General features: G+C 37.2%; 1 protein-coding gene across 1 annotated transcript; it reads right to left on the bottom strand.

Annotated features, from left to right (window-relative positions):
- Positions 1 to 2,696: 2,696 nt before the first annotated feature.
- On the bottom strand, positions 2,697 to 16,826 carry LOC140941479 (uncharacterized protein KIAA0930-like). Its single transcript, XM_073390479.1, has 14 exons — positions 16,726 to 16,826; positions 14,123 to 14,274; positions 13,083 to 13,126; positions 12,772 to 12,832; positions 10,269 to 10,346; positions 9,829 to 9,857; positions 8,476 to 8,548; positions 7,967 to 8,032; positions 7,318 to 7,392; positions 5,758 to 5,936; positions 5,296 to 5,483; positions 4,660 to 4,693; positions 4,486 to 4,562; positions 2,697 to 3,489 (listed from the first exon to the last, which is right to left on the bottom strand). The coding sequence occupies exons 1-14, from the start codon at positions 16,817 to 16,819 to the stop codon at positions 3,452 to 3,454; spliced, it is 1,188 nt and encodes a 395-aa protein (XP_073246580.1). The 5' UTR covers positions 16,820 to 16,826; the 3' UTR covers positions 2,697 to 3,451.
- Between the last annotated feature and the right edge of the window lie 29 nt (positions 16,827 to 16,855).

Genomic DNA, 16,855 nt, shown 5'->3' with positions numbered 1-16,855 from the left:
CCCCCCCCCCCCCCCCCCCCCCCACCCCGCTTCAAAAGTGAAATGGTCTGCACCTTACAAGCTTCACTACTTCGTCTCTTGCCAGCCCCCACGCAGTTTTCGCGCGACTTTACTCGATCCGTTTCCCCTACCATCTTCACTATCTGAGCCTGGAACTGGCTAGACTTAGGGGTTGCAAGTCCAGGATGGATGTATTGTCACTTGTCTGCTACAGATGCTATGATCATGATACTTTGTAGAGCTGTGGGAAACAGATAAACTGCAAATTATCATGCTTCATCTCTGGTTAGTTTGGTATTTTAATCTTGTGTTTTGGTTTTGATTCTTATTGCCAACAAGGCAACCTCGCTTCTTTGCTCGGTTGCCTCGACGACAGATTCATAATGCCGCGCAATGTGGGCAAAAACTATCAAATTCTGCGAAACCCTCTAAAAAATTTGCATTTTTGACCATATTTGGGTGTAAGTAAGACCCCATATTTGGGCTGTGACGTCATGGTCTTGTATTTACAACTCGTGGTTCGAGTGTGCAGCTGTTCGTTGTCTGTTCAAGAGGACCTATTAAAGAGGTGAGCAAGCTTTAATACGATTTCTAGTGTGAAAGGGCAATTAGTGCTCTGGTTTGCTTTATAACTTGCGTTTAAAGCAACAGCTGATCAAGGAATAGGGGTTTACGCTCCAATTTTTGTCAGAACCAGCTTGTTCTTCGCAGCTCGATTACGTTGAGGTAGCGTGTTCGCTTCTCGAATCTGCCAGAACAACCAGGGTTTCAGTGTTATCTTTCCTTCGTAACTTTTATGCGGTAGCTAATCAAGGAATAGGGTTATATTCTCAAAACTTTTATCAGAACCAGCGTGTTGTGCGCAGTTCGATTTACATTAAGCCAGTCCTCACCTCCCGTGAGGAATGCAACGCATTTGAGGACTCTTTGCTTTTTTAGAATTTATTTTTGCCTTTCGAGAGATTTTTGTCAACCAGCATGTTCTTTTGCAGTTCGATTTACATGAGACAACCCTAAACTCCCGTGATTTGCGCACCTTTTGTTTTGAAGACCACATTATGAATCATTTATATGGTCTTATATGCCTCTCGAGAGACTCTTTGTCCTGTGCCACTCGCTCATTAGATCTAGGTATTTTATTCAAGTTTATATGTTTATACGTCTGATACATTCCGCCCCATTCTGGCGCTTTCCACACACTTTTCTTTACACCAATTTTTCTAATATATTTTTTTAATTCCTGATGATGCCGTTGATCGGCGAAAACTCGGAATTTTATTTTTATTTTTCATTTCAGCAGTCAAAGGCCTCACTTGAACTATATTTTACTTTCTAACGTTTATAGTTTTGAATTTCCATAAAACATAAGCGCTAACTTGCTCTAATTTACCAACAAAGCTTCGAGCCATGTTGTTATTGTTTAATAGAAGTGAAAGCCTAGAATGTGCCGAAGTTTAATTTTTTTGAGTTGAGTGCCATCCTTTTCTATAGCGGAATCTATTGTAAACCTCTTAAATTATGTAACACATCGCGAAGATCAGGATAGGCACATTCCACAAAAGATAAACGAATTCGCCTCGTTGGCCAAACGACGGTTTCCTCCTAATTGCATTGAAGACTCTTTTTAGGCTATCCGGAGTACTGTTAGGTCTCCGGAAATGTATTCTAAAAAAAAATTATATCTGTTCGGTCATCCTAGGGCAACTTTAGTCTTTTCGAAATTACAAGGGATTCAGTATCATTTTCCCGAAAATTTTAGCTGCAATTTAAAGTTGTACGACAGTGAAGTGAGAATTTTTTCTGATTCCTCTCTGCATCGCATTTTCGATTCCGAAAATTTTAGGCCTCTTTCTTCACGAAACGGAAATATAGTTTAACCTGGTGACTGAAATAGGAAAAATTAAACTAGGGAATTTATTAGGTAAGCCTCGAAAATTGTACATGAATGGAACGGTCATTTAAAAATTCTTAGCCTTCCTGAGACTATAGACAATTCTAGGCAACTTTTCCTTCTCCGAACAAATATTTCACAGCAAACGGTCGTTGGGTACCCTTGACTTGACGGAAGGTACCCCTAGTTGATTTGAATTTAATACTTGTATTGTTATTGATTTAATTTTAATGTGTTACCATTTTGAGTGTCGTGCCCCCCCGGGGGAGGACTCCGCATATGAAAGAGTTGGGGAGGTCTTCGTCTCGCTTAGGGGTGTAATTTCGGATTTTGGTCTCACTTAGGGTGTTCTGGGCCAAACGCCATCATGTTTAGCCGTCAAGTTCTTATTTAGGGTTGCACGCGAAAAAATATAAAAATATATATTTGATATGTATATTTTTAATTCGTTTTATTTACTCCATTCATATAATCCAAGTGTCTGTGTTTTAACATGGTCTCTTTTAGGGGTCCAAAAAAAGCTTGCGCCACGCCCAGATCGGTCTCCTTTAGGGGTTTAATTCAAAATTTCCGACGAGCATCCCCACCCCTTCATATGCAGAGACCGCCCCCCCCCCCGGGAGTCGTGCCTGTCAACTAGAAACAGGAGCTAAATGCTTTTCCACTAAAAACAAAGCTTTAACACCGTATTATTAAGCATTTTAGGGAAAATTAAAACAAACTAGGCAGTGCTCTTGATCGGTAACCATCCTTTTAAGAAACCATACGACATGCAACAGTGAAAATATGAATTAAACATCAAAACTTCACATTGTACTATTAATTTAATATACATTGAACTTCATACATGTTGTTTCGGATACTTATATTATACCAAGACATTTCTCATGGTTCTTGTTGACCAAATGATTCTTATTTAAACTGTGAGTAAACCTTGTTATATCCATGACAAATTATTATTTTACAGAGACATTGTCTGGCTCTAACTTTCAGTCTAGCTACAGTTGTAAAGAAGGGCCAACTCTGTGACCACTCAAATGAATCTCTTTGAAGGCTATTTTTGCAAAGAACTTACGTTTTGCAGTAATAATCCCCAAAGTAAAATTAGAGTTTTTATTAATTGACTGCTCAAACTCTTGGGGCCTGAAATATTTTGACATTAATACTGCCATAAGGAATAAATTTAGGATTAAACTTGTGAAAAAGAAATCACTTTTTTTTTTCAAGAACAAAAATAACTCTTACAAAAATAAATAAATAACTGCCAATCAAAGCATTTTAAAGATCAGTAAAACAGTTTGCTGGCTGACATAGCAGCTATTTGCTGATAACAATCTGCATCATTTTTTTTCTGTGAGCTCCGATATTAATTACAATATTATTACTATCAAATTTGATTTGATTAAAATCATCCACAGGGCATTTCTCAGTTTTATTGAAATGTTCCTAAATCTATAGTTTAATACTATAATCACAAGAGTAACAATAGATAAATATTTTATATTTGTTGTTATTTGCAAGTATACTCAATCTATTAGTGAATATAGAAAAAATGTAATGCTAAGATAAAATGGGAGGTTGTCTCACTTCCAAGATATCTGCCAAGAAAAAAAATTCAAATTAATACAAGGTAAACTGACAAATCAAGTTTTTTACATGTACATCGTGGCCTACATTTTTTTAAATATGTCCTCTGAAAAATAACACACAAAGTAAAATTTCTCTTCTAGTAAAGTCTCCTTCTCCACTCAGGTGTACTTCAGATGAGTAGGTAAGCAGTCTCTGTTCTGAGTTGTTACGATATGCACTGAAGTAAGAGGCAAATCCACTGGGGAGGGTCATGGGAATTACCACCCCCCTCTCCCCCAGCACTCATCAGAACATAGATTATTTTTTAATATTTGTCTAAGTGCTTGAAACCGAAATTGCTAATACAAAGGATCACATGTTTATTCAACTTGCAGATAACTTTGAATCTAACTGTCAGATATGCATATTAGGCACAGGCCTGTTCTGATGAAGTTTACTCGTCTTTGTAAATAAGAATGGGGAGGAAGAGTAAACTTTTGACTAGTTTGGATCAGCCAAAGTGTAATAAGGTAAGAGAACAATTTTTGTTTGCTTTTTAATAACTCTAACACATGATAATCTGAAAACCACTGTCAGTAGGTATTGTATGCAAAACAAGTATGCAGTACATACATGTTTCACGATTCATTCTAACTTTGCCCGTAAAATATTGTTGATATAATTTGTCATTATGAAATTTTATGTATGGGAGAATGTCATCTAAGACTGTGCCTTTCCTAGGTAAATATTTGACAAAGTGACACCCATTACGTATTTACCTAGGGTGCTTAACATTAATCAGAACTGACCAGCCTACTGATAAAGAAAATTCCACTGTTAGTTACATCTGTCCAGCCTCTATTAGATTCTAATGATACTATGCACAGCATGTCATCAAGTTTTTAGCGAAAACTCTTAAAAAGGCTTTGTCTTTTTCAAAATGACTTGTCTGGTTGGATAGTTCTGTCTTATGGTATGCATCCCTAAACTGTTGACAAGTACTTGGTGATAGTTTCTGAACTCACCTTTCATAATTTTGTTCCATGGGAGTGTTACATAGGTTAGGTAAGCAGATAGTGCAAGACTGCTTAAAGGTTTTTTTCTGTGTGATAACAAAATATAAAATTATATTATTCAGTCCCAAAAATCAGTAAAAAGGTTAAGAAAGTGGGAAAGAATATTATTATAAAATAACGCACCTGAATTTCATCCAGTGTTGTGAAGATGACGATCCTGATGATAAATAAAAACAAGAAAGGAATTTCAATAATTTATTATCAATAAACATTATCAATATTATTATTTCTATTATTTTTCAAAACTCAACTCTTGTAACAACTTTTGACATTCAACAACTTTTTATCCCTGATAATGAGGCTGAAAACATTTAAATGTCAAATAATAGTACTCTTAATTTTTCTTGTTAATGTTGGCTTCATTAAAAAAATTAATACAGGATCACCTGAAAGATTATAAGTAGGTTGGATAAGACAGGGAGAGTGTAATGCTGACCACAAGAGTTGGCATAGTCCAGAGCATAGAGCAGAATAGAAAAGCGTTTTTCTGCTTAAGATAAGAAATTACTTTGAAGGTCCAGTGATTATCTAAAACTGCAGTCTAAGTTACTTCATTTAAATGACTGATCCATAGTTTCAGTAAACAAAGTCTAAAATCATTGGACCCTAAGATTTGTTTTCTAACCTGGGCTATAAGCCTTCTTGATGCTGTTACAGCAAAAAAAACGTTTCGATATCATGCTTGGCAAACATTGAAAACTGCATTGAAGTTGGTTAAAATTAGCAATGTCTAAACTCTGGTTTAAATATAAGAAGAACCTTTCTTCCTCTTGTCTGAGCTGCAATCAGGGTTTCTTTTTATGCCATCACAACTCCTTGTCCATCTGGGGTCAACACCTTTTATTTCAACCCCACAATAGCACTTTTCATCTGGAATGTCGGGCACGTCTGTCTGAGTTAGTGAAGGTGACGATGCCATTCTCTCTCCACAGGCAGCACATGTTCTCCTGCAAACAAACAAAATCATATCAACCAGTGGGTGAGTGCACTTGTATAACAAAGCTGATCAACACTGTCTTTCAGGCCATATTACTATTATATCATTGTTAACACTGTCCTGGCTGTCTGCTAAGACATGATAAGTCTATTAACGTTAATTTCCAAGCACTTCTTCAACTACTATAAATTTTGCATATGATAACCAACTAAGAACGGAAAGACAACTAAATTTGTCTTAAAGTTCATGTCAGTAATACATTTATGGTTTGAGCATTACTGTACCAGTCATTATTTTCCATTTCTGCTAAGCAAGTCCTATCATCCACAGTCCTCTGTTGAGAGATTGCCATCTCTGCATGTCCTTTACCACCAGGGCCTTTCATCTTAATAAATTCCACATTAGCAGGCCCTCTCCACCACCCCAATGATACTTTGCGGGCAACTTTACTGGCTACACTGGCCTAAATAGAGACATAAAATTAATTTTTTACAACTAAAACTGAACATTAGCCCTAAGCAAATATAAACAAAAGTAACCAAAAATTAGGGCCTGTTTACAGGGAGGTGGGGGACCCCAGGTAGGTGAGGTAACCTGCTTTGGTGGATAACCTGCCTGTCCACATAATCTCTCATTTTAATTTGAACACATTTATAAGATAGGTGGGGTGACCCGCTGCATGTTACCTCACATATCTGGGGTACCCCACCTCCATGTAAACAGGCCCTTAATGTACAGTTGAACCTCCATTGAGCGGCCACCCCCCCCCCCTCCCCCCCAGTACCAGTAAGTGGCTGCTTAACTGAGGTTGGCCACACAATAGAGGTTTGTCATAAATTAGCATAATCTTTAGCAGAAACATTACTTTAGTTTGAAACAAATACGCAATGAGAGGAACATCACTGCTCAACAATTGGTCATCACCTTCTAAGACTTTATTTTTATTCATCATATATTACAAGGAAGCCAAACTAAGTGTATCAAGCTCTTTATGGCCGCTTAATAGAGGTGAAAATAATGGAAAAACTGCTTGTTGGGACAGCCAAAAGGATGGCCGCAGCCACTTTATTGAGGTTTAATTCCCCATTCTTTCCTACTATTATTTTGGGACTTTGGTTACTGGCCGCTTAATAGAGGGTGGCTGCTTAATACATGGTTGCTTAATGGAGGCCTAGGTTCAACCGTAGTTCTAATTTTTGAGTCTCTTTGAGTTTTTGTGACCATTCGAATGAACCTCTTTAGTAATACTTTTGTAGGTATATGTTACAGGTCAAGATTCAGATAAATTTTTTAACCTTGGTTGATTCTCAATTTCCTTTGTCTCTTAGCCCTAATTCATGATTAATTAGGGATAGGAGACGAGAGAAATTGAGAATCAACTAAGGTTAAAAAATTTATCTGAATTTAATTTTAACCTCTAACATGTACAACTCCCAAAACTTGATCAACAGTACTGGTACAACTCCCACAAACAGTACAACCTCCACAACTTCCATAACAAACACAACTCCCACTTTCAATCTTTTCTGGTTGCTTAAGAAATTTAAAGGACTTTTGCTTGGAACCTTCTTTGTGATTGTAACCATAATGTCCCCAGTGGTTGTCATGCTCCTTGTGATCACCCTGGGGCCAAGTTTAGTTATTTTTTTCAGACTCTTAAACAATGGCTAAATTAAAGAACACAATACAAACTTCTCTTGATGAAACTCTATTTTATTATTTAAAATTTTTTCATTTATCAGAATATGAACACCGTGTAGTAACAATAATACACTGTAGCCTGGCAAGAAAATGAATGCATTCAAGGAGAACATCCCCACACTATATCCAGTGAGAGTACTTACTCGACTATCATAAACCTTCTTGAGTGACTCATATCTTATTGATCCTAAGAAGATGACTCCTTCAACTGATTCAGTCTATAGAGAGAAAAACTCCATCCCATTATATAAAACTGTTGAATGAGGTATTTTTTTAGCCACATTAGATGGGACTCCCCCTTCAGGAAAGTTTTCAATTACAGACTGATATGAGTGAATGTATAAGAAAGGGGTGCGAGAGATGCTTTAATTAGCACCAAGTCAGATATAAAGGTACAGGTTTGGGTCCTGGGGCCATATGCAGTATTTTAAAAAAACTTCATAATTATGATCTCCTTAGTGTATTTATAATGGTACCAGTGACAGTGGAGTAACAGTGCAATGGACTTGCATCCCATCCTAGAAGAGAGGAGATAGTGATACTCCACAGCACCTCAATATTTCCCAGAAACTAGGTTAGGCTCTACTCATGTGGGTGCCATGCATGTGCCTCTGACATACATATAAATTAAAGGATTTGAGTGATTTAAGATGTTTAAATGGAAATTGACACAGTTAACAATAGGAGCAATAGATTTGTCAGTAGCATAAATTTCTTAAGCTTTTGTCCACTTGCAGCTTGGGTGTCAAACAAAAAGTGGGGACACGTACATTGTAAAGGCGATTTTCGCACCTTATCTTTGGCTACTAACTCCACACACACCATTTCATTCTCTTGAAGTGCAAAGTCTTTGAATGTCTGAAGAGAAAGAAGCCATACTAAGTGAAAATTAGTATTTGGAGTTTATTAAAGTCAAACCAGATGTTCTTTTGATGGCTGCCTTGCAACCCTCCATAGCAATGCTGGTAATCAGTCAATTATTGACAGTTTGCATGGAGCAATTTCCCAGTTGCCTTGAACAACTTGCTCGCTTTAGTTTTGAATTTGCTTTGTGTCAGTTGAGAATTTTCTTACTGGTGTTCTTGGCAGTCAAAGATAGCTCAGAATATTACCTTGTTAAATCAATAGTGCTGTCACTTAAACAAAGAAATAACTAGGCCAAATCTGATTTAAGGAAATTTTAGAAAACATGAAGATAATAAACAGAAAGAAACTAAATAAACAGCATATCTACAATGTTCTTTTCCTCAATCCTATACAAGGGAGTAAGTGATATACTTAAAACAGGTATACAAACTTACTTCTTCAAAATTGTCTAAAATAAAAAATATGTTTGGATAAGAAATTTCAGCAGAACTCCCTTTGGTGTCCATTCTGAAAAAGAAGTGAAAAGAATTGAGATTTAAAAAAAGAAATTCACAACTACCCAATTGTCTTTTGATTATGTTGTAGGTCAAAATAAATTCACGTTAATTCTCAGTTTCCTTTATATCCTATACTTTACTTGACATATTATTCAAGATAATGAAAATCACTAGCTAAAGTATTTTGAGAAATATCACATGAAAAACCAAAGAACTTTCAAAACACAGTAGATCCTCAGTAGAATGATATTTAAAAGGCAAAATCACAAGTGCAAATACCTTGATAATAACCAGGTATAATCTGATTACATTTTAAAACCACTGTAAGACAGTTAAGTACTTATCCTTGTTTAATACAGGCTTAGGTACTGCGTCACACTTTGACTTTTGTCAGAAGATATGGTTGTGATAACCAATGCAAATTTCTGCGCCAAACGGCAATTCAGCGCCGTAGCTAGTATGAGGCCAACCGAGGCACTCGCCTTGGTAAAATTTTGACGAATTTCGCCGATCATTTTTATTTTACATAAGCGATCATCGGATATTTTTAACGCATCATGATATTACAAAGAATTCAGCAATTCAGTCAATATACTATGAAAAAATTACCACATCATCGATCTCAAGGGGCTACGTACGTTAACTCAAATTTTTTTTGAACAAATACTGATCAAAACCATTGGCGAGGTTAACGGTCACCGAGATTATGTAGCTTGTTTCTGATTATTGCTTTTTAAATTCCACTTAAATTAACTCGAAAAAAAGTTACCGAAAGGCCCAGAAAACGCTGCAAATCGCATTTCCGAGAGACTAAAGTTCAAAATTTCTCAGGGGGGGGGGGGGGGGGGGGGGGCATGCCCCCGAACCCCCCTAGCAACTCCCGCCTGCCTCGGTTGGCCGTTTGGTCTGGCTACGGCACTGCAATTTGTAACCAGTAAAAAAGGATGTAACAAATGCAGAACATTGAGGCACATGCACAAACACACAAAAAACCACCTAAGAAGTCACACAGTATACCTGTTGCAAAAATCTACAGGCAGTATTAGTCACATAATAGAAATATTGATTGAGTCTTATTTCCAGGAAAAATTACCCATCACCAAGAAAAGCCTGATGAGAGAAAGCTACCCTTGCAAAATGAATTTCTAGCATTCTGTGAGGTTGGACTCATTAATTAATGTGAAATTATTTTGGCAGTCATGATTGCTCTTAATACACAACTCCATGACATACTGGTTACAAGCTGTTGGCAAAAAAAATAATTGTGACCACATTAAGTTGTACTCTAACCTCCGTCTGTTTGGTGACGCATACACTTTCTGTGAAGATACAATTTTCAGCACAATAATATTAATAGCATCACATTACCCATATACATACTGTATAAAATGCTAAAAATCTAAGTACATTGGTTTGGAGTTAATACAGTAGAAAATTATTTTAATAACTATGATTAAACAAGTTTGCAATGCCACTGGTAACCAACAACGATTCCAATCTTTCTGCTTAAAGCACTCAAAAAATGATGACACTCCCCAATCAAATAGTCGCTTACGTGAGCCCATTCTCGCAAATGGCCAGCTGTAGTTGCAAACACCTATTTCACCTATTTTCTAAAGGTTGCTTACAATAGTTTATTTTTTGGAGAGATAAGGTACTTTTTGAAAGACATCAGATTTTGTGATACCAGCATTAGTTTCAATCCTCAAATATTAGCAAATTATACTCACCTGTGATATTCTGCCCAAAACTCTCATCTCTTTCTCTTGAGGTTTTGTGCAAACTGCACATGTCAGAGTATATTCAAACTGAGGAAAAAAACAGAATAACATTAGAGCACATACTTCATATGATGGTTCTACAATTTGATGAAAATATATGAGGTTACACTAATAGTCCTGATTGATACTAGCCTGAAATTCATCTGATTGCTTCGAGTCATTTTCTCCTCTCAACAACGTCTGAATCGACCAGCCGTTAATGCCGTCCAGTGACGTCACTCACTACCCGAAAACCGGGTAGTGATTTTGATTGGTTGATTGTCTAAACATTCGCATAATTATGTATAATTATGAAAAATTTTAGCGGGATTGTCGCTTGATATTCAGCGGATCGCATCCTTGGCCTTCTTTCGTGTAGTTCAAACATTTCGATAAGCTTAATCCTTATCCTAAACAGCAAAATTGCCCTTGTCTTCGAAACTGAAATGCTAAATTGAACTGCAAATGAAGAATCATTGCAGAATTTCGGTAGGTTTTTCATTTTGGAGCTGCTTTGTGGTTACGGCGGCCGGTGATTTTGTTTACGCAAAGTTTTCTGGGATCAATATTATAATTCGACCTTCTTGCTATTTTTAACGTCAAGTGTAATGATTCTGTTAACTTTCCTTTCTTGTTTCCTTGTTTTTTTCTTCGTTAAGGACCAAATAGCTTCTTTTCAATTAAAGCAAATCATTGTGTTTTTGAACTAAGTGTTCCATGTGTGTGTTTATTTCATTGCGTGATTGCGACCGAGTTTGATTCTAGAATTCAGTACAACCGGTTCAGAGTTGTACTGCATGCAGTTGATAGTTTGAACGTTAAACATGAACTACGATCGAAAAAAATAAAGCAACTCTGTATCATGCAGACATTTCCAAACGATATTTCTCAGTTTGCCACTTGAAAATTGTGTTTTACTTTTTGCATGAATTAAAGCAAGGTCAAAAAGTAGTGACGTCACTGGACGGCATTAACGGCCGGTCGATTCAGACGTTACTGAGGGAGTAATAACGACTCGAAGTAATCGGATGAAATTCAGGCTAGATTGATACCAGTGGTTATGAACTGTTTAAGCCATGTATATTTACCCAGTGAGCAGTGGTTTATCCAGGCCAGACGCTATGCCACAAAGAGAGAGAAGCCACTCAGCGTTCCAGATAAGAGACAGGTCTCAGGTCAATGACCCGACAAAGAAGACTTCTTGACCCAACAAATGACATATAAGTATTAAGTTAAATATCGTGAAAAAAATTAGCGCATGGTCTTGGTGACCCCTCATATAGTCTTCCTGACCCTTTGCTCAAAAGAATTAACTGGAACACTGCCACTGCAACAAACTGTTCCCTTTCCCATCAACTATGAGCATGCACGTGACACCTATGTCAAAACATCTAATGACATCACTTTCTCTTGTTTTGCGAGAAACACTCAGGGACTTTTAGATCCAATGACGTGACAGCAATGAGAATGTAAAAAAAAAACAATAGGTTTAATAAGAAAAACAACAACTTTGCACACACATCACACTTTTTTGCTACTGTTTTTGCCATTTTTGCGCAACTACAATGTGAAAATGCCCAATTTCGCATTTTATGGAGAACGTAAATAAGCAACATCAAAATCTTATTTCTCTTTGTGAGCCTGGATATGGTTCCTAGGAATTCAACTCCAGTTTGGTTCACCTACAATCAACAAAGTAAGTGGGTAGGAATAAAGCACAAATTTACAGCAGGCTCACGTTACGGCAGCAGTTATAAGCATAAGCAAATGTGCAAGAGCCTTAACTTGCTTTTAAACAGGCTTTACCGGATCAAGGTTAATTTATTCGTCCATGGTGCTGGATGGCAGCTGATCAAAGAGGCAAATGGTTGTTTACAGTGATTTCTCTCCCTTAAAAGTGTAGCATCCAACCAGAAACCACTGCTTGCAGGGTATGTGTATTATGCCATTAAATAAAACTTAATGTAGTTAACAACAAGAAACAAGGAGCTACATCTTCATGTTGTTGCTCATCATGTCAATTTGGTAGTCCAAATGCAGCCAGACTTGCTTGCATTGACACCATGTGCTTGTTATAGCACTTCCTACATGTAACAGCCTCTGGGCTTTGTTCAGCTTTTGGATCTTGCATACTTTTTCCACCTATTAGTCAGTGTGATACTGCCTGGTTCTTTTAGCGGGTTGGAGTGGGGATTATAGCTGAGAGGTGTAGATTTACCCACCATGAGGGTGTAACTCTATATAGGGGCTGCCGGTGACAAAAGTGGAGGCCCCTGAATATCCTAGGCACCTATACATACCGTCACAAATCAACACAGTTGTTAGTTGCAGGGTTACCTCAGACTCAGTTTACAACCGTATTCATGAAAGTTATATGTAAACCCATTGAGAAGTTTGAATTTCAACATCTGAATAGAGTAAGTAACCCCAAAACAGAGTATGGATCTCCTGTGCAGTTATTAGTGGAACTTACTTGATGTAAAATTAAGTTGAGATAAACAGACTCCTCCCAGTCAATGCTTGGATCACCCAGACTAAAACAAAACAATTCAATGATAATACTAAAGAAAAAAAACCTAACATAGGTTGTCTAAAACAATTCTCTGATAGACTTGCTAACTAGAACATGCTCACACACAAAAGAAAAAGTACAAAAGGTACAGGTCAAACTATTAATGTGATTTACATTGTGTCAGCTTTGTTATTGAATACCAGAAGGTTAGGGTTGTATTTAAGCTTGCTGGGAAGCAAAAAAAGAAAAAGAATGAAGAAATTGACACTCACCTTGGAAGAACTTTGGAGTCTTTTCTAAACACTGCAATTTTAGACTTTAGGTGAAAAAAAGCAGAGTTACTTTCTTATTATTCAGTTTAAATCACACTTCATTATGTATCTACTTTTAGTAATTTCATAAAATAAGAAGGAAAGACGAAATTGAATAGCCCTGGGGGGAAGAATGTGGTGGTCCGAGGAGGATTGCTTTGGTGCATAGCTTTCAAGCTTTCTTCCTCTGTTGTTGTTGTTGTTGTTATCCTTAAGCGAACTGGGTGATTATTTCAACTTTTAAGTCATACACGTATGACCATTCAGTGAAGACAGTTATTGGAATGGGGAATTTACAGTTTAAACAGGCATTTTTGTAACCAGGCAGCTTGATCTGCTTAAGGCTGCATTGAGAAAGCCTCATTGCATTCTTGCTAACAAAAACCATTACTGCAAGTGACCAGTCTTAGCTGCAGACAAGTCCTCTAGATTAACCTCCTTGCTGCCTTCCCCCTTACTAATGACCTCAGACATGGCAGATTACCCTAAATTGAGTCTTTAGGCTGACCACTACTAGTAGTTGCTAGTCTCCTAAATTGCTTTGGCCTTAGAGCCCAAAACATTCTTGAACGGGTTTCCTCTGTGGCTCTTCAGTTTTTTATGTACTTTATATTACATGACACTGGCATTATGAAACACAAATAATTATTATATGACATACTCAGTATGTCACACAGGCAGTTAATGGGTTAATTATGCAATTGCACAGTTCCAACAATTTTTTTCATGAAGAGAAAGACAATAATATTATTTCATTGTTATGACTGACATTTACATAACAAAAATTAAATTTTAGCCTCTTGAATACACACCCTCATTGGGCTGCACCTGAGCTTAGGGTTCAGGCTTGTTCATTTATTAATTTCTAATAGAAATATCCAGATTCTTCTATGTAACAAGAGCCTTCTGATGATGGATGTAATGTTTAACATTAGAAGCCCTGTATACAGTACTGTAGTTGTAAATTTTTAACCAAAACCAGCAAGTGCCAAGGACTTTACCTCTGCATCTTTAGTAACTTTTCCATCTTTATTTGCACTCTTCCCTTTTACATAGAATAGGAGGTCATCCCTTGTTTCATCATCACTACAAATGAAGTACTGAGAGAACAGCCTGGTCCAGAATGATTCAATTGCCAGTACAATAAAACCCTCTATAAAAAGCATCACAAAATATAGATAAACTATCAGTAAATCATTTTAATGTGTTTGGGAATCAGTACATTTCAAAATAAGGATGACACTGTTAAGAGTAAGGACACCATGGCCACACATGAAACTAGCATCGTTATTTACACTGAACAATATAAACAGTCTAAACAATCCCAGCTGGGGAGAGGCTGACCAAAGGGATAGAAAGCCATAGAAAGAGAATATTGAACAGAGCAGAAGATGGCAACTTCAACTCTGGTTTAAGATTACACCATGCCTCCTCCATTAAGTAAACATTAAGATACATTAAACCAAAATGTTTTTGGAAACATTTAACTTTGCCTGTTTTAGGTTGGACAAACAATGAATGTTATTGATTTTGTAAAAAATTCAGACAAATTTTTGGATCCTGTCAGGCTATGACAAAGAATGACAGTGAATGTGAGCTAGCTCAATCAATCAATCAATAAATCAATCAATCAATATACTTTATTTTAAGAGGGTAGCACATGACAGTAGTGAAACTGATGACCCTGTAGCTATATGTATTTTGTTACAGGGCTCAAAATTGCGACTGGTACGGTCGCCAATGCGACAAACATTTTCTCCTTGGCGACTAAAAATTCTGGTTTAGTCGTCAAAGTGGCGACCAGATTTTAGGAGAGTAAAATTAAAACAAACATTTCATCTTATCTTGCTTTGCTTTCATCATAAAAAATGTGCCAAATCGCATAAACAAAGCCAGTTTACCTCCAAATTTATACCGACTTCATGATATTTTCAAATCTGATGGATTGCGCCAGTCTACGCTGGGCTTCTGATAAGTAGCCGAAAAAAGTCAAATTTCGCGGGATTTTTAGGGGCAAATTCAAGGAAAAATCGGCCGGTTTTGTGGCACTTTCGCGGGAATGTTTGGGGCAAACTTCGCCGAAAATCAACCGGTAAAAAAGTCCGATTTTGTGGTTATTTTTAGGGAACATTTTGTCAGATATCGGTTGGTTTTATGCCGATCAGACCAGCGTTTTTAACGTTTTTCTAACAGAGGTTATCATTTGCTCTTTCAACAACAATACGCTCCCGAAATGAACCAATGGCAAAGCCTTTAACATCATGGCTAGTGCCCAGTTTTTCGCAACACAATCTACGCCTGGTAGTTTCGGGACGTTACTTGCACAGTTCAGTGACGAAGTATCAAGAGAAATTTGCAAGTTTACGGCAAGTAAATAGCCCCAATAGCTGAGATAAGTTTCAAATATGTTGTATTTGATACGATTTCTACTGAAATTCGCGGTATTTCGCATGTTTTTGTGAATTTCGCGGCTCCGCTCCTGCTCGAAATATCAGAAGCTCTGTACCTATGAGCTGCGTCATTTACATTTTACAAACTGGCGACTAAAATTTTGCATCTGGCAACTATAATTCTCCGGTTGGTTGCCAAAAGGCGACCTGAAGATTTTTTTAATTTCGAGCCCTGTGTTAATAAACAAAAAAAGAGGATCCTGGCAGGCTATAACAGTGGAGACGTGGTATGCCGCTAACAAACAAAAAGATGTGTTCCAAAATTTTGGGGCATCTAAAATAGATTGTTTAATACAGTGGAGACACACCGGCTAGAAAGGTTTTTCCAAATAGGCCCTTTACAGTTAGTCATTCAGGTGGTGCAAAACCGCTATACTGGAGACCCGGGAACACAGTGGGACAAGACAAACAAAAGAACATACATCATTCAAAATGTTAATTTCCTTTGTTTGTCTTCTCTGATCTCTCGTGCTCTCCTACATGGCGGTTTTATACCACACAAATGGGCTAGCTGCGAGGGCCTATTAGACAGCATTTCTGTATTTCCCAAACTTAAATGGCACAAAAAAGGGTTGTGACCATTACAATAATATTCATGATCAAGACCCTGCATATACACTTAGCATGCAAGAGCTGATCTTCAAACTGAAGAAAGAAAAGGTACACTCAATGCCTAATATGTATTTACAGCTGTACTTCTGCTGCTGACTGAGCACGTGAAAGAATACCCAGGGTGTTGGATTATTTAGTTTACTTGCACCTTTCATAATCTTTCTTGTAAAAATTTAATTGTTTTCAAAGTTGCTCCATCGATCATCGACAGCCTTCAAACTTGGCAAGCGTATTTTAATTCATTTACTATTGCCCAATAATCTCAAAAATTTGCCAAGCGACTTTTGCTAATAGCTCGCTTTTTTGCATGCGAAAATCTACATATTCTCTTTTCATTTTAAGCAAGAAACACCATGTAATCGCAAAGAATAAGACAGCTGTATCAACTAATAACACTTCGGATCAATCATACCCACACACATTACTTTCATATGACCTGGTCGTCAATTCACTTGACAGATTGCTCGAATGGAATTAGCAAAATTCAGGGATTGACCGTCCTTAAAAAAATGCCCATGTTGGTCTCCAGGCCTTGAATTTACCTTCACTTTCTTTATCGAGATTCTCTCTTCTTCTCTCGCGACAGATACTCTCTAAAACTTTAGTGATACTGTTCCCTGACTGTGCCGCCGCCATATTAGTTTTTTTTTCTGATCACGTGATAAATAAAAC

The sequence above is a fragment of the Porites lutea genome, chromosome 6, assembly GCF_958299795.1.
Source record: "Porites lutea chromosome 6, jaPorLute2.1, whole genome shotgun sequence".
Taxonomy (NCBI): domain Eukaryota; kingdom Metazoa; phylum Cnidaria; class Anthozoa; order Scleractinia; family Poritidae; genus Porites; species Porites lutea.
Note: the sequence above shows the minus strand (reverse complement) of the source record. Positions and strands in the feature narration are given on the sequence as shown.

Excerpts from the sequence above, each read along its gene's own strand:
- LOC140941479 (XM_073390479.1), bottom strand. The coding sequence starts at position 16,819 with ATGGCGGCGGCACAGTCAGGGAACAGTATCACTAAAGTTTTAGAGAGT. Across the intron at positions 9,858-10,268 it reads TTTTGGGCAGAATATCACAG|AAAGTGTATGCGTCACCAAA; the intron begins GTGAGTATAATT and ends GTATCTTCACAG. Across the intron at positions 8,549-9,828 it reads GCGTCACCAAACAGACGGAG|AATGGACACCAAAGGGAGTT; the intron begins GTTAGAGTACAA and ends CTTCTTTTTCAG.